This window comes from Ranitomeya imitator, chromosome 3 (genome assembly GCF_032444005.1).
Source record: "Ranitomeya imitator isolate aRanImi1 chromosome 3, aRanImi1.pri, whole genome shotgun sequence".
Classification (NCBI taxonomy): domain Eukaryota; kingdom Metazoa; phylum Chordata; class Amphibia; order Anura; family Dendrobatidae; genus Ranitomeya; species Ranitomeya imitator.
In genome coordinates this window covers 279,722,582-279,746,397 of record NC_091284.1, presented here as the reverse complement: position 1 = coordinate 279,746,397, position 23,816 = coordinate 279,722,582, and the positions used below count along the sequence as shown (strand labels likewise).

At 44.1% G+C, this 23,816-nt stretch overlaps 1 protein-coding gene across 1 annotated transcript in view; it reads right to left on the bottom strand.

Moving 5' to 3' along the window:
- LOC138669768 (contactin-associated protein-like 5) overlaps positions 1-23,816 on the bottom strand; it is a 1,597,333-nt gene that overhangs the window by 934,262 nt on the left and 639,255 nt on the right. Inside the window, exons 8-9 of the mRNA XM_069756498.1 lie at positions 17,604-17,868; positions 7,519-7,668 (exon numbers count right to left, since the gene is read on the bottom strand). Of these exons, the coding sequence (XP_069612599.1) occupies positions 7,519-7,668; positions 17,604-17,868 (415 nt within the window). The remainder of the gene's footprint in view (positions 1-7,518; positions 7,669-17,603; positions 17,869-23,816) is intronic.

The following is a 23,816-nucleotide window of genomic DNA, read 5'->3' as shown; positions in this document are numbered from 1 at the left end:
TTCATCTTTACTAGCAGCAGGGTTTTCACCTGCACGGTGGACCTCGGACTGCGAACGCACCTAATACTATTTCATCTTAAACTTGGTGCGTTCCGCCAGTCCTAACACATACAGTATATAGGATGTGTGTCTGTGTATTTTATATTTGTATACTGCATGTGTGCACTATATTGTTTATATGTATCTGAGCATACTGTATATAAACGAAATATGTGTGTGTATACCTTATATATGTCCTTGAACACACTGTATGTCCATGAGCCAGCCATGTGCTGTACGTGTGCCGTACGTGTTTAACATTGAATGCTTGTGAGAGGCTTTGTAACTTCATTTCCAGTATCCATGCCGGAAAAACATGGATGGCACATGGACAACACACTGAAAACACTGTTGACACCGATATCGGTGTAACACGTACGTGTTTTATATGGCCATGTGAAGGGGCCTAACAGTGTTGTTGGTGGGGCAAGTTTGATGCGCTGCTTCAATCGTGCCGCTGATTGATTCCAGCATATTCTCAACATACCTGTTAGGTCTCGAGTTCCCGCTTCTGCACAGGGGGAATCTCGAGCCATCTCCGCTGCGGTCTCCCATTCTTATCCAGCCGCAGTGGAGCCTGCTCAGCAGGGACGTCGGTCCCAGCGTCTTGCTCAGTCTCACTCTGTACAGAGAGTTACTGCTGCTTCTTCAGCTTCTGCCATTAAAGCCAGTGCTGGTCAGCAGCGAGCGGACTTCTCTGGGACTAAGTCCTTGTCTGCACACACTGAGCATGCCCAGGGCAAGATCTCCCGTTGGAGATCGAGGGTCATGTGCTCAGGCTCTGCAGCACATTCCATTGGTCCTCTTGGCAGGTCTTGGAAGGGCAAAGTTTCTGTGGCCACTTCCTGTGCTGCAGCTATATAAACTGTGCATGACCGCACGGCCATGCGCTAGTGTACAATTGGTAATGTGTGTATGTTGTGAGTGCAAGTCGTCCTTGGATACCCCTACCCTATTGAATGTCTGTTCGCGGAAGGTGTATGGCTGCTATCTAGCGCCCGACTTATCCTACTGCACGAATCACACATTACAGCGTCCAGTTGCTGTGACTGCCAGTACGGCGCCGTGCACTTCCTTTGTGCTTTCCTTACCCAAGCCTGGGTGGTTAGTGGCGTTCGTCAGTGCGGCACCGCATGCACTCTTGTGCCTTAATATTGTTATATGGTTTCCTTACACACCCAGTTGCGGTGTTGTGCCAGCAAGGGTCTAATCGGACTTCAATCCTAGTTGGGGTTGAGTTCGCTGACTACTTGCTCGCGCTCTATGTGCGGTACCGCGGTCCTGTGATGCAACAGGATCGCTTCCTTCACGCTGGGTGAAGTTTAACCCACGTGTGTATACTTATGAGTACCGCCATATAGTCCATCATTACTTTGCAGCAGGTTCCATCTCTGCACGGTGGACCCCGGGCTGCGAACGCACCATACTCTATCTGTCTTATTAATGGTGCGTTCCGCTAGCCCAAACATTACACTAGCGCCAGGGTCTGGCTAGTAATGACCGACAAACAGCAATCCTTGCCATATATCCAGCAGCTGGAGGATAGGTTGGCGGCTCTTGAGAGCGCAACCTCAGCTGTGGATGTTACCGCAGTTGCTGTACAGGCTGCTAGCGTGGCTGCAGCAACCCTGTCCATTGCCACCCCTGCTCCGACATTTTCTCGCCTCCCGCTGCCAGAAAAAATTTCTGGCGATAGCAAATTTTGTAGGGGATTTGTGAGTCAGTGCTCTATTCATCTCGAGCTCCTGGCTGCACGTTTTCCCACAGAGCGGGCTAAGGTGGGATTTATAGTGTCTCTCTTGTCGGACAGGGCATTGGAATGGGCTACACCGCTGTGGGAGCGTGGCGATCATGTGGTGCAGAGTGCTCCGCTGTTTCTGAGCACTCTGAAACAGGTCTTTTTAGGACCTCAAGTCACCCATGATACTGCGCTCCAACTGCTGGCAATAACTCAGGGTGAGTCCTTGGTCAGTCATTTTGCCGTCCAATTCCGCACTTTAGCTTCTGAGCTGGATTGGTCGGATAAAGCTCTTATCCCCATATTTTGGAGGGGCCTGGCTGACCACGTTAAGGACGCTCTGGCCACTAGGGAGGTTCCTGCCACACTGGAGGAGTTAATAACTGTCTCCACTCGAATTGACCTCCGTTTTAACGAGCGGAGGTTAGAGCGAGCCCAGTGTAGGCAGAGGTTTCGGCTGGCTCCTACCTTCGCCAAACCTCTGGAATCTCCGGTCCTGGTTCCTGAGTCACATGAGGCCAGGGAAGTGTCACAAGCGGGATCTAAGTCCCGGACCGCTTGTGCACTCAAGGTCTGTCATGTTTGCCAGCAGTCAGGACATCTAGCCACCAGATGTTCTCAGCGGTCGAGGAAACGTCAGCGTCTAGTGGTAGTAGGTGGAGGTACACTAGACACGGCGACATTTGCCTCTAAATTGTCCTTTAAGGGGACAATTACTATAGGCTCATTCTCCCACTTGGTAGAGCTCTGCGTGGATTCTGGGGCGGAGGGCAATTTTATGTCTTCTGCCTTCGCCCAACGTCACGCAATACCCCTGGTTATGCTAGCTCAACCAGTAACGGTACGAGTGGTGAATGGGTCGACACTGCCCTCACAGATAACACACCAGACCGTCCCTTTTACTCTGTCCATGTCGCCATCTCATCAGGAGATGATATCTCTGCTCGTCATTCCTGAGGGAATTGATGAGGTCCTGTTGGGAATACCTTGGCTACGGTACCACTCTCCTCATATCGAGTGGTCCTCTGGCAGAATCCTGGGATGGGGCGAATCTTGTGGGGGTAGGTGTCAGAGGGAGTGCGTTCATGTTGCTACTACTGAGGTACCCGCAGATCTTTCCTCTCTCCCCAAGCAGTATTGGTCTTATGCAGACGTGTTCTCCAAAAAGGCGGCGGAGATCCTTCCGCCCCATCGCCCCTATGACTGTTCTATTGATCTCTTGCCTGGTGCTGAGCCTCCCCGGGGTCGAGTCTATCCGCTATCTCTCCCGGAGACGGAGGCAATGTCACAGTACATTCAGGAAAATCTGGCAAGAGGATTCATTAGGAAGTCAGTGTCACCTGCTGGGGCAGGGTTCTTCTTCGTGCAGAAGAAGAATGGGGAATTGCGTCCATGCATAGACTGCAGGGGTCTTAATGCCATCACCGTTAAAAATAAGTATCCTTTGCCCTTGATATCTGAGCTCTTCGACAGGCTTCGGGGAGCAAGGGTATTTACTAAACTAGATCTGCGGGGTGCTTACAACCTGATTCGCATCCGTGAGGGGGACGAATGGAAGACGGCTTTTAACACCAGGGATGGGCACTATGAATATCTGGTAATGCCCTTCGGCCTCTGTAATGCCCCAGCCGTTTTCCAAGACTTTGTGAACAATATCTTCCGGGATATGCTTTCCACCTCGGTCATAGACTATCTGGATGATATTCTCATCTACTCTCCAGATATTGACTCCCACCGGAGAGATGTTTGCAAAGTCTTCGACCTCCTAAGGGCAAACTCCCTCTATGCCAAGTTGGAGAAGTGTATGTTTGAGCAGGAGTCCTTACCTTTCCTGGGCTACATCATCTCAGCCCAGGGATTGGGTATGGATCCTGCCAAGCTACAGGCTGTGATGGACTGGCAGGAACCCCATTCTCTTAAAGCGGTGCAGCGCTTTATTGGGTTCATTAATTATTATCGCCAGTTCATTCCGCACTTCTCAACTTTGGTAGCTCCCTTGGTTGCCCTCACCAAGAAGGGGGCAAATCCCAAATTGTGGTCTGAGGAGGTCTCCAAGGCCTTTAACTCTATAAAGTCACACTTCGCTAGCGCTCCCATCCTACATCGCCCCGATGTTGATAAGCCATTTATCATGGAGGTGGATGCCTCTTCTGTTGGTGCTGGAGCAGTCCTCTTCCAAAAGGATGCTCAAGGTCGGAAGCATCCCTGCTTCTTTTTCTCCAAGACCTTCTCACCAGCAGAGAGGAATTATTCCATCGGGGACAGGGAGTTGCTAGCCATGAAGTTGGCTTTCTCGGAGTGGAGACATCTCTTGGAGGGAGCACGTTTTCCCTTCCAAGTCTTCACAGACCATAAAAATTTGGTGTACCTGCAGACAGCCCAGCGGTTGAATTCTCGCCAGGCCAGATGGTCCTTATTGTTCTCCCGGTTTCATTTCACCCTCCATTTTCTTTCTGGGGAGAAGAACATTCGGGCCGACGCTCTCTCTCGCTCCGTTGTGTCATCTGCGGAGGAGGAGGAGGAGCCTCGGCTTATTGTCCCCACCGAGAGCTTGAGAACTGTGGCCCCGGTTTCGCTAGAGTCTGTGCCCCCGGGCAAGACTTTTGTTCCATCCACTTTGCGACCGGAGGTTCTCTCTTGGGCACACTCGTCCAGGGTGGGTGGACATTTTGGTACCAAAAGGACATCTGAGTTACTGGCGAGGACATACTGGTGGCCGCATATGGCTCATGATGTCGCAGAGTATGTTCGGGCGTGTGTCTCTTGTGCCAAGAACAAGACTCCTCGGCAACGGCCAGCTGGTTTGCTTTATCCTCTGCCGGTGGCGGACAGGCCCTGGGAGATGGTCGGGATGGACTTTGTGGTGGGCTTACCCAAGTCTCGTAATTGCACCATTATCTGGGTGATCACCGACCATTTTTCCAAAATGGTGCACTTGGTGCCTCTTCCACGGCTACCTTCTGCACGGGCGTTGGCTGTCTTGTTCGTTAAGCATATCTTTCGCCTACACGGTATGCCAGACAAAATTGTTAGTGACCGGGGTCCCCAGTTTGCGTCTCGATTCTGGAGAGAGCTTTGTCGTCTACTCAGTATTGAGTTGAATCTCTCTTCGGCATATCATCCCGAGACGAATGGGTTGGTAGAGAAGGCCAACCAGACCTTGGTCACATATTTACGACATTTTGTTTCTGCCAGACAGGATGACTGGGCATCCTTGCTACCGTGGGCAGAGTTTGCACTTAACAATGCCGTAGCCGACTCCACCGGTCAGACTCCATTCCTCCTAAATTACGGCCAGCATCCGCGTGTTCCTGTGCCCATGCCTGTGTCTTCTGCTGACTCCAGGGTGGCAGACTGGGCTGTGGAGGCACGGGACATTTGGGACCGCACGCAGGATGCCATTCAGGCCTCAAAGGAGAGAATGAGGTCCTCCGCCGATGTTCATCGGCGCCCCGCTCCGACCTTTGCTCCTGGCGACTTGGTGTGGCTCTCCGCCCGTAACATCAGGCTGCGAGTTGAGTCCACTAAGTTTGCTCCTCGCTACTTGGGTCCCTTCAAGGTTCTCGAACGGGTTAATCCTGTGGTCTACCGTTTGGCTCTTCCTCCATGCTTGGGTATCACCGACACCTTTCATGTGTCCCTCTTGAAACCCGTGTACATGTCCCGGTTTTCCGAGTCATCTGCCGGGACATCGGGTTCATCTACGGACGATTACGAGGTGAACGCTATATTGGGGTGCAAGGTGGTACGTGGCAAAAAGTTCTATCTGGTGGATTGGAAGGGTTATGGCCCAGAGGACAGGTCATGGGAGCCTGCTGAAAACATTCGGTCCCCGCAGCTCATTGCTGCCTTTGAGCGTAGCGAGGCCCAAGGAGGGGGGGCCCTAGGAGGGGGGGTAATGTTAGGTCTCGAGTTCCCACTTCTGCACAGGGGGAATCTCGAGCCATCTCCGCTGCGGTCTCCCATTCTTATCCAGCCGCAGTGGAGCCTGCTCAGCAGGGACGTCGGTCCCAGCGTCTTGCTCAGTCTCACTGTGTACAGAGAGTTACTGCTGCTTCTTCAGCTTCTGCCATTAAAGCCAGTGCTGGTCAGCAGCGAGCGGACTTCTCTGTGACTAAGTCCTTGTCTGCACACACTGAGCATGCCCAGGGCAAGATCTCCCGTTGGAGATCGAGGGTCATGTGCTCAGGCTCTGCAGCACATTCCATTGGTCCTCTTGGCAGGTCTTGGAAGGGCAAAGTTTCTGTGGCCACTTCCTGTGCTGCAGCTATATAAACTGTGCATGACCGCACGGCCATGCGCTAGTGTACAATTGGTAATGTGTGTATGTTGTGAGTGCAAGTCGTCCTTGGATACCCCTACCCTATTGAATGTCTGTTCGCGGAAGGTGTATGGCTGCTATCTAGCGCCAGATTTATCCTACTGCACGAATCACACATTACAGCGTCCAGTTGCTGTGACCGCCAGTACGGCGCCGTGCACTTCCTTTGTGCTTTCCTTTCCCAAGCTTGGGTGGTTAGTGGCGTTCGTCAGTGCGGCACCGCATGCACTCTTGTGCCTTAATATTGTTATATGGTTTCCTTACACACCCAGTTGCGGTGTTGTGCCAGCAAGGGTTTAATCGGACTTCAATCCTAGTTGGGGTTGAGTTCGCTGACTACTTGCTCGCGCTCTATGTGCGGTACCGCGGTCCTGTGACGCAACAGGATCGCTTCCTTCACGCTGGGTGAAGTTTAACCCACGTGTGTATACTTATGAGTACCGCCATATAGTCCGTCATTACTTGGCAGCAGGTTCCATCTCTGCACGGTGGACCCCGGGCTGCGAACGCACCATACTCTATCTGTCTTATTATTTGGTGCGTTCCGCTAGCCCTAACAATACCTTGAGCTAATTTTGTGTTTTTGCATTTCTGAGTAGATGCTAATAATATGCTGACATGGCTTGTAGGCAAACTTGATTTCCAATTTTTTAAATTGGGAGAGGTGAAATTTCTATTTCTTTGGGAATTATACATTTTGTTCAGTAAAGTCGGTTTTATATAATATTTATTTTTAGCTAGAAAATAATACTCATTTTTTGCTATTGCACTTTAATGGGTACTCCCATATTTCCAGGATGTGCCACAATAGCACATGTGGCTCTCACAAATGGAACAGGCATCTGTTTCGGTGTTAGTGGAGAGTTGGCCATAACTTTGTCTACTTTACCACTTACATCACTGTGTGACGGGGCCACGTGCACAAAAGGAAATGTATCTTGAAAGTATTTATTGATGTGTTATGCAACTTTCCAACAGGTCCTGCACGAGACATAAGTGCTTCTTTTTTTTTTGCCTGGAGTGTTTCTTTAGTTTATTTATTCATTAAGCTACATTGGTTATTTATTGGCTAATTATTATTATTATTCACTATTATAGCACCATTTATTCCATTTGCACTTTACATGTGAAAAAGAGTCTTCAGGTTCCTTTTGAAGGTTACCTTGGTAGGCTAATAAACATTTTGTTTGATATTACCGCATATTGCAACATAATCGGTATTATTTCTGTATAAATGCAAGGTGGGATTTTTTTCTGGTGGGCCCAAGGTACTCCAGTCTGACGCTTTATCTATCTATCTATCTATCTATCTATCTATCTATCTATCTATCTATCTATCTAATAGAAGGAAAAATAGCTGAAAAAACAGAGGAAAATTGCCTGGCGTTATATTTATTCCTTTCATAACCGAACATCTCACCTCCAAAGTAATACTGGTGCCCCGTGGAGATCTGTACTGGGAGAATGGCATGGGTGGATGAAGCTGCCCCATTATCCAGGGTTAGTGAGATACGATGTTTTCTTGCATTGATAGTAACTGAGTGCCATAAGCCGTCATTCAAACCAATGCCTAAAAAATGAGTAATAGGTTATTCCTGAAGGTTTAATTAAATATAGGCAGGTGTCAAATATATCCAGAAGATGCAACTTCACATTTCCCTATGCTGCAAATAATTAACAAAAATACATTTTCAAGCAAATCACATCCATCCCCTACAAAGATCCCAGAGAAGATGAGTAATGGCTGCCTGTACACTACCTACGGGGGCTACACAGCCCTCCGCAGCCTCACATATTACACTAAATGGATGTCTGAATAGCCATGCGTTTTCTTTTCTCCTTATTGTCTCCCTATGTGATTCTATCATTGTTATGCACCATCCAAAAGGAGGGTTGTTCAAAACTCAACAATTTCTTCTTAAATATCGTATTCCACAGGGTAAAATAAAAATAATAGATACTCACCTCCCACACTGGTGAACTTGTGAGCACTGCACATGCAGAACCTCAGGAGCATGGGAGGTGAGTATCTGTTATTTGTATTTTGCCCTGGAAAATACAGTATTTAAGAAAGGGTTGTAGTGGACAACTCCTTTCAGGAAGTCCAAGTTATGAGATTGGGATACTCCAATCAAGTGCCTCATTTATTATTCAATCACTTGCAGAGATCATATTTTATTTTAAAGGACCAGGCACATTCCTGAAATACATGGACATTGAATTCAGTTCAGTGAGAACAGTGTAATGCTTCAGTTTTCCTGTGGTGGTGCTGTAGGCAGATTGGATGATGGCTGCTGGGCTCAAAAAGAAAGCATTTAGCGAATTAAAGGAAGTAGGTAGTGAGGAGACAGAGAGACTCATTGCCAGAGAGAGTAAAAATAATCCTAAAATATTCTTTAACTACATAAATAGTAAGAAACTAAAAAATGATAGTGTTGGCCCCCTTAAAAATAGTCTGGGTGAAATGGTGGATGAGGATGAGGAAAAAGCCAATATGCTAAATGACTTTTTTTCATCAGTATTTACACAAGAAAATCCCATGGTGGACAAAATGACTAGTGATAAAAATTCCCCATTAAATGTCACCTGCTTAACCCAGCAGGAAGTGCGGCGGCGTCTAAAAATCACTAAAATTGACAAATCTCCGGGCCCGGATGGGATACACCCTCGAGTACTGCAGGAATTAAGTACAGTCATCGATAGACCATTATTTTTAATCTTTAAATACTCCATAATAACAGGGTCTGTACCACAGGACTGGTGTATAGCAAATGTGGTGCCAATATTCAAAAAGGGGACAAAAACTGAACTCGGAAATTATAGGCCAGTAAGCTTAACCTCTTCTGTGGGTAAAATCCTGGAGGGCATTCTAAGGGATGCTATACTGGAGTATCTGAAGAGGAATAACCTCATGACCCAATATCAGCACGGGTTTTCTAGGGACCGTTCATGTCAGACTAATTTGATCAGTTTCTATGAAGAGGTAAGTTCCGGATTGGACCAAGGGAACCCAGTGGATATAGTGTATATGGACTTTTCAAAAGCTTTTGATACGGTGCCACACAAAAGGTTGATACATAAAATGAGAATAATGGGGATAGGGGAAAATATGTGCAAGTGGGTTGAGAGCTGGCTCAGGGATAGGAAAAAAAGGGTGTTTATTAATGGAGCACACTCGGACTGGGTAGCGGTTAGCAGTTGGGTACCACAGGGGTCAGTATTGGGCCCTCTTCTTTTTAACATATTTATTAATGACCTTGTAGGGGGCATTCAGAGTAGAATTTCAATATTTGCAGATGACACTAAACTCGGCAGGGTAATCAATACAGAGGAGGACAATTTTATATTACAGGATGATTTATGTAAACTAGAAGCTTGGGCTGATAAATGGCACATGGGCTTTAATGGGGATAAATGTAAGGTCATGCACTTGGGTAGAAGAAATAAGATGTATAATTATGTGCTTAATTCTAAAACTCTGGGCAAAACCGTCAATGAAAAAGACCTGGGTGTATGGGTGGATGACAAACTCATATTCAGTGGCCAGTGTCAGGCAGCTGCTACAAAGGCAAATAAAATAATGGGATGCATTAAAAGAGGCATAGATGCTCATGAGGAGAACATAATTTTACCTTTATACAAGTCACTAGTTCGACCACACTTAGAATACTGTGCTCAGTTCTGGTCTCCGGTGTATAAGAAAGACATAGCTGAACTAGAGCGGGTGCAGAGAAGAGCGACCAAGGTTATTAGAGGACTGGGGGGTCTGCAATACCAAGATAGGTTATTACACTTGGGGCTATTTAGTTTGGAAAAACGAAGACTAAGGGGTGATCTTATGTTAATGTATAAATATATGAAGGGACAGTACAAGGACCTTTCTGATGATCTTTTTAATCATAGACCTGAAACCGGGACTAGGGGGCATCCTCTGCGTTTGGAGGAAAAAAGGATTAAGCATATTAACAGACGTGGATTCTTTACTGTAAGAGCAGTGAGACTATGGAACTCTCTGCCGTACGATGTTGTAATGAGTGATTCATTACTGAAATTTAAGAGGGGACTGGATACCTTTCTGGAAAAGTATAATGTTACAGGGTATATACACTAGATTCCTTGATAGGGCGTTGATCCAGGGAACTAGTCTGATTGCCGTATGTGGAGTCGGGAAGGAATTTTTTTCCCCAATGTGGAGCTTACTCTTTGCCACATGTTTTTTTTTTGCCTTCCTCTGGATCAACATGTTAGGGCATGTTAGGTTAGGCTATGGGTTGAACTAGATGGACTTATAGTCTTCCTTCAACCTTAATAACTATGTAACTAAATACAGACTACCACTGATCATTGGCAGTCAAAGCACCAGTACAATTTTAAAGTGTTGTTCTCATCTCCTGGCCCTTGAGTTCCTACTCGGTAGGGGGTGGTATGCTCAGGAAGGCTGAAAATTTCAGCCATCAGCATTAGACATGCTGGCTAAGGCTGGCCTGATCCAGAAACTCGGCCAGCCCCAGGAGAGTGTTCAGACTGTAAAGCATAGATTCTAGTTAATAGGCCGCTCTGAGATTGCAGGAGGGTCAGGAACCTAGACAACGAGCTGTATACTATAAAACTAAATTACAAAGTTATTTATTTTTACAATCCCTATGCAATTTTAGCGTTTTAAGTATTTAATAAAAACCTTTAAGTCTGGATTCATTAGTTACAATTCAGCAAACATAAAAAACACAATTTACATTTTTTTTCAGCATTCATATTTTCCTGACAATGGGAAGTCAATCATCACTGTTTACTTCTATTGAAACAAGATTAACACCAATAGGGTCACATACAGCACCAACATACAGTGGGGCAAAAAAGTATTTAGTCAGTCAGCAATAGTGCAAGTTCCACCACTTAAAAAGATGAGAGGCGTCTGTAATTTACATCATAGGTAGACCTCAACTATGGGAGACAAACTGAGAAAAAAATATCCAGAAAATCACATTGTCTGTTTTTTTATCATTTTTTTGCATATTATGGTGGAAAATAAGTATTTGGTCAGAAACAAACAATCAAGATTTCTGGCTCTCACAGACCTGTAACTTCTTCTTTAAGAGTCTCCTCTTTCCTCTACTCATTACCTGTAGTAATGGCACCTGTTTAAACTTGTTATCAGTATAAAAAGACACCTGTGCACACCCTCAAACAGTCTGACTCCAAACTCCACTATGGTGAAGACCAAAGAGCTGTCAAAGGACACCAGAAACAAAATTGTAGCCCTGCACCAGGCTGGGAAGACTGAATCTGCAATAGCCAACCAGCTTGGAGTGAAGAAATCAACAGTGGGAGCAATAATTAGAAAATGGAAGACATACAAGACCACTGATAATCTCCCTCGATCTGGGGCTCCAAGCAAAATCCCACCCCTTGGGGTCAGAATGATCACAAGAACGGTGAGCAAAAATCCCAGAACCACGCGGGGGGACCTAGTGAATGAACTGCAGAGAGCTGGGACCAATGTAACAAGGCCTACCATAAGTAACACACTACGCCACCATGGACTCAGATCCTGCAGTGCCAGACGTGTCCCACTTCTTAAGCCAGTACATGTCCGGGCCCGTCTGAAGTTTGCTGGAGAGCATTTGGATGATCCAGAGGAGTTTTGGGAGAATGTCCTATGGTCTGATGAAACCAAACTGGAACTGTTTGGTAGAAACACAACTTGTCATGTTTGGAGGAAAAAGAATACTGAGTTGCATCCATCAAACACCATACCTACTGTAAAGCATGGTGGTTTAAACATCATGCTTTGGTACATGAAATAATGAATGGGGCCATGTATCGTGAGATTTTGAGTGCAAACCTCCTTCCATCAGCAAGGGCATTGAAGATGAAACGTGGCTGGGTCTTTCAACATGACAATGATCCAAAGCACACCGCCAGGGCAACGAAGGAGTGGCTTCGTAAGAAGCATTTCAAGGTCCTGGAGTGGCCTAGCCAGTCTCCAGATCTCAACCCTTTAGAAAACCTTTGGAGGGAGTTGAAAGTCCGTGTTGCCAAGCGAAAAGCCAAAAACATCACTGCTCTAGAGGAGATCTGCATGGAGGAATGGGCCAACATGTCAACAACAGTGTGTGGCAACCTTGTGAAGACTTACAGAAAACGTTTGACCTCTGTCATTGCCAACAAAGGATATATTACAAAGTATTGAGATGAAATTTTGTTTCTGACCAAATACTTATTTTCCACCATAATATGCAAATAAAATGTTAAAAAAACAGACAATGTGATTATCTGGATTTTTTTTCTCAGTTTGTCTCCCATAGTTGAGGTCTACCTATGATGTAAATTACAGACGCCTCTCATCTTTTTAAGTGGTGGAACTTGCACTATTGCTGACTGACTAAATACTTTTTTGCCCCACTGTATATACAGTATGAATACAGCATGAACACAAGGCCAACATTTATACAGTATGTATTAGCTTATTTCTGTTTTTTTATATATATTACAGGAATTATCAACTGAGTGTTTCTTCTGGCTCATTTAAAACTGTTGCTACATGGAGTTTGAATTATATGAATTGCAAATAATAGCAATGTTAACCCAGCCAGAGATTCTGCATATCAATACATAAAAACCTAAGTAGACAAGTCCTTTTTTGTGTTATATAGCACACCCAAAAATTGTTGAAACATTTTCCTGGGCTACATTTTTCAGCCATACGCTATTCTGTAGTGTAGAGTACATTTCTGAGAAAAAGCTTTTAAAAATTTTGTAGGCTTCCATTTCTCAGCCATACAGTGTTACGTGATCAATGAACATTTCTATAATCTCCAAAACTGATAAAAAAACACTGCTGAGGGGGAGAGATCGGCAGCAGGAAGAGGCAGTGTGGTGACAATGCAGTCAAATGTTCCACAGAGCACCGACACTTCTTAATTTCTCCGTCAAAGAGTTAGGTGTTCCCCAGTCTGGAACGTTATTAAAGAGAGTTCTGAGACAAGCAAAATGACCGATTGCAACGTGTGCCATGCTAAGATCTGACCACTGAGAGCCTAACTACCTACAGCATGATCAGGCACATGTCATCTAAGCACCCAACTCGGTGTGCCAAAGGCCTGGGTCCACGACTGGTGCCATTGGGTGATATCACTGCACTGTATAACCCTCAAAAAACTTGTTCAAAATTTATCGGTATTATATTGCTCACCTATAGACTATTCCGTGTCCTGGAGTCGATTTTATTGGTATTAAAGCCTCAAAACATTTGTTCAAAAATATATTGGTATTATATTGCTCAGCTATAGACTAGCATAGATAAAGTTTTGAGAAGCACATGAAAGGCTGGTTATATTTTGTTTATCATAGATATGTTCTGAAATGTTTCCTCTATGGGTGACTGACTGTGCAACCCACATTTTGCAACCTACATGCTTCACAATAATAGCACATAATAAAATGTTACCTGCTCTAGGTTTTCTAAAAATATTAGTATGAACCTCATATTGGATAGGATCTCCAATTTATGACACATTTAAAAAAGAAATACAGGTAAAAAGACTAGATTGTATAAGTGAGATACAGTATTTTCAGAATTATTGTACAGTAAATGTATTTGAAGAAATTTAGTATGGCGGCCCTATCACTGCGCGCCGCACCACATTAGGAAGACATCGTCACTGAAACAACCATACTAAAAGAGATAGGACAGAGATCAGATTGACTGTGGGGGAAATCATACTGTATGGTGGGGCTTTGGGAAGTACCATACTGTGTGGAGGCATATGGGGATGGCTGTTATGGCCATCATGCTTTGTAGTATTAGGCTTTGGGATTATCATGCTGTGTGGGAAGCTGTGGGAAGATCATACTGTATGTGGATGGCTGTGAGAGCATCATGCTGTGTGGAAGAAATGACTGTGGGCATCATTCTGAAGAGATTATTTTGGGGGCATCATAATGTATGTGTGGGAGGGACTGTGTGGCCTCTCTGACCTTTTCCTGAACAGGGCAGACAAAGTACGCCTGCGCTGGAGCCACAGCGTGAATACAAGAAGATGGGAGGCCCTGAACCGGACCGCGACCCCCATCGTACCGGGAGAGTATAATCTAACCTCTTTTTCTCATCTGTCAGGATACATCGGGGGCTTATCTAAAGCATTACAGAATGCTGTAGGTAAGCCCCTGATGCTGGTGGGCTTAGCTCACCTTCGATTTTGGGGGTGACAGGTTCCCTTTAACTTGTGCATGAAATGGCATAAAGCAAAAATAAAACTAAACTAATTCTAGAACTTTTTCAGTATCTGCATGTCACCAAAAAAGTGATAGATCGATCAAAATTTTGTTCACTCTGTACGGCTGGTTTCACATTTGCGTTTTTTGGGGTGCGTTTTTGCGGTAAAAAACGCAAAAAACGCATGGTGAAAAAACGCATGTAAACACGTGCAAACGCTGCGTTTTTTGATGCATGCGTTTTTGCATGTGGTGAAAAAAACGCGGCATTTTGACGCGTTTACATGCGTTTTTTTCATGCGTTTGCGTTTTTTAAACGCATGCTGAGAAATGTGTGACAGCTGCCAATCATCAAAATAAAGTAAAAAACCCACTATAAACAGAAATAGTTAGGGTTAGGGGTAGGGGTAGGGTTAGGGGTAGGGATCATAACCCTAACCCTAAAGGGATCCTAACCCTAACCCTACCGCTAACCCTAACCCTAAAGGGATCCTAACCCTACCCCTACCCCTAACCCTACCTCTAACCCTAAGGGATCCTAACCCTAACCCTACCCCTAACCCTACCCCTAACCCTAAAGGGGTTAGGGGTAGGGTTAGGGGTAGGGTTAGGGTTAGGATCTCTTAGGGTTAGGGGTAGGGTTAGGGGTAGGGTTAGGGGTAGGGTTATGGTTAGGATCCCTTAGGGTTAGGGGTAGGGTTAGGGTTAGGATCCCTTAGGGTTAGGGTTAGGGGTAGAGTTAGGGTTAGGGTTAGGGTTAGGATCCCTTTATCACCTTTATGTTGGGGGGTGGCATATCAGTGTGTTTTCTGGTTTTTTAATATAAAAACACATGCGTTTTTAACGCAAAAAAACGCATGCACAAAAAAACGCATGCGTCCCCATTGACTCCAATGTATTTTTTGACCCCCCAAAAAAACGCATGAAAACGAATGCGTTTTTTTTGGTCCAAAAAACGCCTCTCAAAAATACTACAAGTTGCATTTCTGAAAATGAACGCATGCAGTAAAAAAACGCATGCGTTGCAAAACGCGACCAAACGCGTACAAACAAAAACGCATGCGTTTTCAATGTTAAATATAGGAAAAAAAACGCATGCGTTTTTTTGAAAAAAAAAAACGCTGCAGACAAAGACACAAGTGTGAAACCACCCTACCACAAAATAATACCAATAAAACCTATAGCTTTCCACAAAAACACAATCCCTCACACAGACTGAAACATAAAAACTTAAGGGTCTCAAAAAATGAAACACAATCCAATTTTTATATATTTTTTTAAGTTTAATGAAGTTTGTTTTACCACGTAAATAAAATGAAAAGCTATGCAAGTTTGGTATTATACAGAATTTAGCCCCATATAATCATACTTGCACTATAGCCTTTAGTAGTTTATTTGCCAATGAAGGGGCCAAATGCGAGGACTTTGGTTCACCGTTGGAGTGGCCAAGGGCTTATTGCACCATTATACCCTTTTCATTTTACATATTGGCCTTTGTAATATCTGATTGCTTGATCTCAATCAGTGGCTCTATGTATACACTGCAGCCATGGCTACATAGCATCATTGGCGCCACTCATTGCTTGGCCTGTTTTCAGTAGTTCCGAGTTGATGCAATGTAATAACAACAGTTTTGTAAAACTTGTAAAATCTGTCTTAATAGTTTTTGTATTAATCATGTTTTAATTATTTTGCTGACTTTTGTGTTACCATGGTACAGAATGCAAGTAGACCCTGTGCAGTCATATATTGCAGTCACGCGTTACGAGCTGTTTCTACTGTATGTATCCACTTATGTTAGTAGGTGAGGCGACAAAAATAGTAAAGCAAGCTACTGCAGTCATTTCTGGAGAAATTCCCACACGTTGTTTTCACAAGACCCAGCAAATGACTAAATTTTGTCAATATACAGTCTAATTTTAATAAAGCTAAATTCTACTTGCCCCTATTTGCATGCAGTTACACAAAGCTGAATGGGGGACCCATTATTACACTGCAAAACATTTCCCATTAGTACTATGCTTCTCCTTAGTTCAGTAGACCCTCTCCTGTGTACTCCGGACTAGCTTTATGGCTTTATCAAGCTAGTCTAAGCATAGAATTAAACTTAAAGCTCTGTGCACTTTGTACTCCTGTACAGTACTCTGTCTGACCAATTTTGTCTTCTATCACCTACATTTGTATAGCTGCTTGAGTGTTTTACATAATTTTAGCTGGTTTCTAGCTTAGCAACTAACTGAGTTGTGTATCTTTGCATTTTAGAACATAACTGTGATACTGCAAATTTGCTCTGTTGATCCACATGGCAGATGATTATCTTTCACCATATGCATCAAAAGAGCAGCATTTGCAGTTTCACACAACTGATTTCTCAACAGCACACAACAAACACAGCCCAGCTCAACTTGCTGAAAGCTGAGAAAAACTGCACTGCACAAGATAGACTATTAGAATTACTGGATCTACAGCAGGAATGCCCCAATGACAACTGTAGATGTCTGGAGGCACATCTTTTGGAATGTGATGTTTGCAAAACACGATGGATTTTAAAAAGGAGTTATAGTGACACAAATTCATAAATATAAATTACAGTGCAAAAGTTCTAGCCAGTTATGCAAAAAAATGCTGCAAAGAATGAATGGTTTTAAAAAATAGTGCTAATAATTTATTTTTATCAATTACAAAAAAAAAATAATTCATTATTTGGTGTGGCCACCTTTGCCTGTAAAACAGCTTCAAAGACTCAATTCTTCTAGGTAAACTTGCAAGAGCAGCTGGAAGACTTGGTGTTGTTTGGAAGACAAAGGATGGTCTCACCAAATATTGATTTGATTTAGATTTCTCTTTTGTTTACACTATTGAACTATTAACACTTATTTTACAAAACATTCTTACTTTGCAGCATTTTTCCACATTTTCCTAAAATTTCTGCACAATACTGTATGTGTTACATTATTATACATACATTATTATAAGGCCATAATAATCCTTAAACCATGAAGAAAAACTACTCTGCACAAGAACTGTATACCGTTCAGGAAATTTTGACAATCAAGACTAATTGCAAAGTTGCTGTATTAGATGAATTCGTTTGAAATCTGCATATCGTTCATAACATACGCAAAAGTGGAGAAGAGTGTAAATACTTGCAATATGGCAACCTGAAGATATTTTCACAAGACAAGAGAGAGGAAGTTACTTCCATAACTTGTAATCTTTTGAAAATACGGTATTTCACAACAATGAGGCTTGGAAGATGTTACGAGTGCCAGACAGCATGAAAGACATTACCTGTGCCTATAGGCTGGATATTCACCATTTCCTTCTGAATCATTAGAAGCACTTTTCCAGAATACAACTGAAGTACGAGAACACCCGAATCTGCTGAAAGCTTCGTTGAAAGTAGGAGACCATCACTATTCCATGTTCGGAACTGGAAGCTAACAGAGAGGTTGTCTATTTGTGCAGTGCCCAGTAATAACAGGTAACTTGAGCTGGAGCTTATGAAGGTCACAGGAACAACATGGGGTTCGGAGCAAGAAAATGTTATATTTCCCTAGAAAACAACAAAAATAGGACAACTTCATGAGAAATCACTACAAATTGAAGATGATTTTTATCTGCTAATGGACCAAAGGGAAAATGTTTTCATTGACGCCTCGGTGAACAAATAGTTTACATAATTTAGCAAAGAGGCTATTGATCATTTAATCCTCACCATGAATTTTTGTTTTGTAACACCTCCTGCAAATGTATTAACTTATTTTTCACAGACCAAACACAACTATGTTAAGAAATCAGAAAGCAAGGACATTTCTGCAGTTATGAAATTATACACTATGGTTTATAGCATTGAATGACATTTCTAACTGGCTATAAAACAAAATGGAAACAGATTGCTAAAAAACAGTAAAAAAATGGGGCCTACAATTTTCATAAGGCCTTCACCATTCATAGATTTCTCCTACCTAGATTCTACCACTATTGGCTTAATCTATTCTACATTGACTCTAGTGCCCAGCAGAATATTTATCGTGGGTTACAGCATTACTTAGGTTCTATATTGTGGTTTATTTGTACTATAAGGGAGTATGATATGTATATTGTAAGGCATTGTGATTTGTCAGTTCAATGGCACTATTATATGAATATTAACAGTATTGTGCTAGAGTAAATAAGAATAATAATTTTGGGAAACTTGTCATACACTAGACAGGGCTGTCCAATGGACTCATAAGAATGAAAGCAACATGGATTTGCATGAATAAAATTTGAGAGGTACTGAATGTTTCCCTCTATCCTATATATAAATCAGTTCCTCCTACGTTTTAACATTCTGCAGGTAAATCAGATACCTGGTTCAGAGTAACAAGCTTCCATTTAGTATTTCATCTGTCATATTCTACATTAATCTGAAAAACTTTGAAGCTGGAGGTACATTCTGGTCTTTTTTTTATTGATGGTGCATTATAGCTCTATGTAACTTGATTCATAAGGAACAGCAAAATGAAAAAGCAACATTTGTCAGTCAATATTTTTTACAAAAAAGGACAACTTGATGACAATTTATTTCTGGTTCCTTGATAGCAGGAATAAATGGTTTTCATATATTTGCCTTATTGAATAATGACCGAAACTATAGACTAATGTGTGAGGAACCTCAAAATTAACAAAAACCTTTCTCTGACAGATCCTGCTGAAATCTACATTTGTGTGAGATGCTAGCAGGTGCGTAGGATGCTGTGACACACAGGAGGCAGAGCAAGGGTTAACAGGTATTTTTATATAGAACAATAGTACAGTAAGTCAAGCAGGGGGTACAAGAATAAAGGTAACAACAGTATAACTTATCAGTCTCTGGGCCATGGTGGAATGTGGCTGGAAGATCCCTCGGTGGCGCTGCAGGCGGCGCGAGATGTCTCCGATCCGGTCCTGCAGAAAAGCGATGCACTGTCTCCTCGTGGTGATGAATCCTCTGGGTCATTCATCACGTGGTCTCCTGGTATGGGTATGAGATGTTGTAGAGGTATAGGTCTGCGGTAAAACGGACGTAGCAAACAGTTCAGTAGACAAGGCCGCAGAAGAAGTTCACAGTCCAGCGGTCACAGCCTCAGGAGCAGGCCGGTTCTCAGAGGGCTCTGCAGGGATATGGCTGAGCGGTGCCTCCACATTGGTAAGCGGAACGATGCTATGCACTCTGTACAAGTCACGGTACGGTGCAGAGGTCTCTCTGATCTGTGTGTCGTCAGTCGGGATGGACTTGCTAACCGGGTATGATGGCAAGGACAGCTGATCTGGGTCTGTTGAGAGGGAGTCAACCGTCTCTATGTTCACTCTCTGGCTCCTCACCAAAAGCCCCATCTTCCCGCGTACACCACTATTTAAATTGGACCCGCCCCCATCAGTCAGGTTTCCTGAACTGCTCCAGTCAGAAATCTCTTTCCCCGGAATAATGGTGACAGCCCTGACAGTTCTAGCCCAGACACGCAAGAGGGACCGTTAGCCTGGCTCTCCTCCCTACACTCCCCCACTCTTTTTCCTCCCCATTCCATGGGCAAGACTCTTCGAGGAGTGTGTGACTGTCTCTTCTTCTGTGTGGACTGTTCCCAGATGAAATTTTCTTGTTCATAGCGATTGGGGACTTGCCAGCTGTTGTTCGTTAGGAGCATCTCAGATCAGGAAAAGTAGTGGAGCTCTCTTGTTTCTGCAGAGCCATGGGTGCGGCTGTATTCTGATTCTAACCTCTAAAAGCCCTCAGAGCTCAACTTTTCACCCCCTTCTTCGTCCTGGCATCTGGATCATTTCAGAAGCCTTGGGTTCCTCTTCCACTGTGCTCAGTTTTTAGATAAGCAAAGTCGGAGCATATTCCGGTGGAGAGTTCGAGTGGAGGCATCCTCTTTTCCCTCAGGCTGGACTTCATACACGGGTCCCTGAGGACTAACTCTTCTGTTTACCCCATACGGGTTTTTCTCCCATCCATTTTCCAGCTTGTCCCGAGGACACTTCTCCCGCATTAAGACATGGTCTCCACCTTGAAACTCTGCTGCTCCGGATGGGGTCTTCTCTGCATATTCTTGCTCCTGTAGTCTAGTCAGAACCAATCAATGTAAGGTTTGTAGGCGATGTCGATGTTCCCGAAGCCAGGAGGATACCCCTGTCCGCGGGTAATCCTCTTCTGGGTCCAATGCCAACTCAGAGATTCCCTTTCCATGTCGACCAAACAGGAGGAAGTAAGGCATATATCCTGTGGTTCGATGTACTCGATTATTGTATATCCACACCAGTTCAGGAACATATTCAGGACACTGTGCCTTTCGGTCTTCTTCTAAAGTTCTTAGCATCTGAATTAGCATACGATTAAATCACTCACAGGCACCATTATCCTGAGGGTGGTATGCAGTAGTATGAGAGTTGTAGATCCGGTACAGGTGATGGAGCTCTTCCATGACTCTTCCTAAAACAGGCTCCCTGATCAGAGTGACTCCTCTTCAGACAGCCATAGGGTTGGATGAAATACTTGCAGATTGCATATGCAGCGGACTCTGCGGTCTGGTCTCAAGTTGGAGTCACCACGGCAAACTTTGTAAAGTGATCCACCATCACTAAGCAATGTTCATAGCCCTGATGGGCTGGGCCAATGGTCAGATAGTCTATTGTCAAGAGTTCTAGAGGAGCGAAGGTTACGATGGACTGGATGGGAGCTCTCTGCTCCGGTGGCTAAGTCAGTTCATATGTTCGACAGGCCTCTTCCACTTTTGATTTCAACTGGGGTTGGTAAATGAACCATTGTAACCATTAGAAGGTTTTTTCTGGGCCAAAGTGAGCTCCTTGCTCATGTGCAGTAATGGCAATCTCGGGTAAAAATGCTGTTGGGATTATAACTTGCCAGGTCGCACTCAGCTCAGTCTGCAATTATGCTTTCCGATGCAGTAGGCAGTTCTTCATCCGAAGCTGTTCCCACTGCCGAAGAATTCGTAACACCTCTGGAGACAGAGTACTTCTTTCTGCCGAGCTGGGGAGTCTTTGAGCAGCCACACACTGTCTAAACAATGCCAGTTCACTATCTTCCTGTTGAAGATGAACCCACTCATCCCAGGATCGTCCCAGTACGCCTTCCTGGACCAAGGTGTCTATTTGCTCCTGCGTTGCCACTGCCATCCTGGCGGGTCTCAGAAACTTTAGGATTTCTTCATCTTCCAGCTCTGCATCTCTGTCCTGCCCTGGATTAGTACTTCTCCTCCTAGACAGGGCATTGGCAGGAGTGTTTTCTGCTCCCATCTTAAAGGCAGTCTTATAGCGAAACTTTGCCATTCTGGCCACTCATCGTTGCTCCAGAGCCCCCAGTCTTGCATTCTCCAGGTGTGCTAGTGGGTTGTTGTCAGTGCGCACTAATACTTCAGAGCCAGATAGATATTCCGCGAATCTCTCCATCATAGCCCACACCAACGCCAGCAGCTCCAACTTAAAGGAGATGTAGTTGTCCGGATTGCGTTCAGAATCTTGAAGGGACCGTCTAGCATACGTGATCACCCTCTCTCCCGTTCTGAATCTGTGACAACACAGCTGCAAGTCCCAGAAGACTCCCGTTTGTGTGGAAAATAAACGGTTGTGAGAAATCTGCATAAGCCAAACAGGCGTTCTGTGAGTGTTCTTGTTATATCCTGAAATGCCTCTTCTTGAGACTCCTTCTAGCAGAATTTCCAGTTTTTTGCACCTGAAGGTACCTTTTTCAACAGCTCCAGTAAAGGCTTTGCTCATCGAGCGAAGTTCTTCACAAAGTGCCTATAATATCCGGTCAGTCCCAGGAACGCCCGAACATCCTTTACGGTCTCTGGAGTGGGCCAGTCTTGAATCACAGCAATCTTTTCTCTGGAGGGCTCTTTCTTTTATGATGTGTCCCAAGTGCTCAATCTTTGTGCGAAACAAATGGCATTTTTGGGGCTTCACTTTTAGTCCATGTATCTGAAGGCGGGACAACACTTGTTCTAAGCGCTGCAGGTGTTCATCGACTGAAGCTGCATAGACTATAATGTCATCCAGGTAGTTGAGTGTGGATTCAAAATTCAAGTCTTCTAGGGACCTTTCCATGAGACGTTGAAAGTCCCGGGAGCGTTGGCTCAACCAAACGGCATTCTATTGAACTCGAACTAACCCATGGGAAGAATAAAAGCTGTCTTTGCTCAATAATAATAATAATTTTTATTTATATAGCGCCAACATATTCCGCAGCGCTTTACAAATTATAGAGGGGACTTGTACAGACAATAGACATTACAGCATAACAGAAATACAGTTCAAAACAGATACCAGGAGGAATGAGGGCCCTGCTCGCAAGCTTACAAACTATGAGGAAAAGGGGAGACACGAGAGGTGGATGGTAACAATTGCTTTAGTTATTCGGACCGGCCATAGTCTAAGGCTCGGGTGTTCATGTAAAGCTGCATGAACCAGTTAACTGCCTAAGTATGTAGCAGTACAGACACAGAGGGCTATTAACTGCATAAAGTGAATGAGACCATGATGCGAGGAACCTGATTGTTTTTTTGTTTTTTTTTTATAAATAGGCCACAAAGGCTCAATCTTGTTCAGACATGGGTACTTGCCAGTAGCCGCTGGTGAGGTCCAATGTAGAGAAGAACCTGGCTTTTCCCAGAGTGGATAGGGACTCTTCAATCCTGGGCAATGAATATGAGTCTCTCACGATACAGGTATTGAGTTTTTGGTAATCCACACAAAAATGTAGGGTACCATCCTACTTCTGCACTAACACAATTGGGGCAGCCAATGGACTCTGTCTCTCCCTAATGATGCCCGCCTGCAACATCTGGTTCAGCATGCTCTTCACCTCCTGGTATAAATGTGGGGGTATTTGTCGGTAACGCTCTCTTTATAGGTGCGGTGCTTCCAGTTGGTATCTCGTGCGTAATGGCCAAATCATCTTTGTGGAGAGCAAAAACATCTTTATACCTCCCCAGCATAGATTCTACCTGTTGTACCTGGGTGGGTGTCAGTTCGATCAACTCATATAATAGGGTATAACGTGGCACAGCTGAAGTGGTGCTCAAAGAAGGTTCCCACACCCGAGATTAAATATAATAAACTTTGGCACTCAACTTTGTTTGCTGAAAATATTTTATTTTAGCAGCCAATTGTACAGACGTTTCGGTCAATAAAATGACCTTCTTCAGTAAGCTGCAATGAATTTAATGTACAATGTATAATCAATGTCCATGATACATAGTAATATAATGTAATGAAACTAATGCAAATACATTGTGTACTTATTAGTGAGGGATGGGTAAAGGAAGGAGAATGGCAAAAGGAAAAAAAAAAGAGAAAAAGAAAGTGCTAAAATAAATCAATCATAGCTTGCTGCTTATGAGAGAACGTATATGTGTGGCTCTAATCGAAAAAAAGGGTCCTACTCTGGATCCTGATAAGAATGATAATATGTCATTGTGAGGATAATAGATTTTATGAGGTATGTTTTAAGATAGAGGGCAA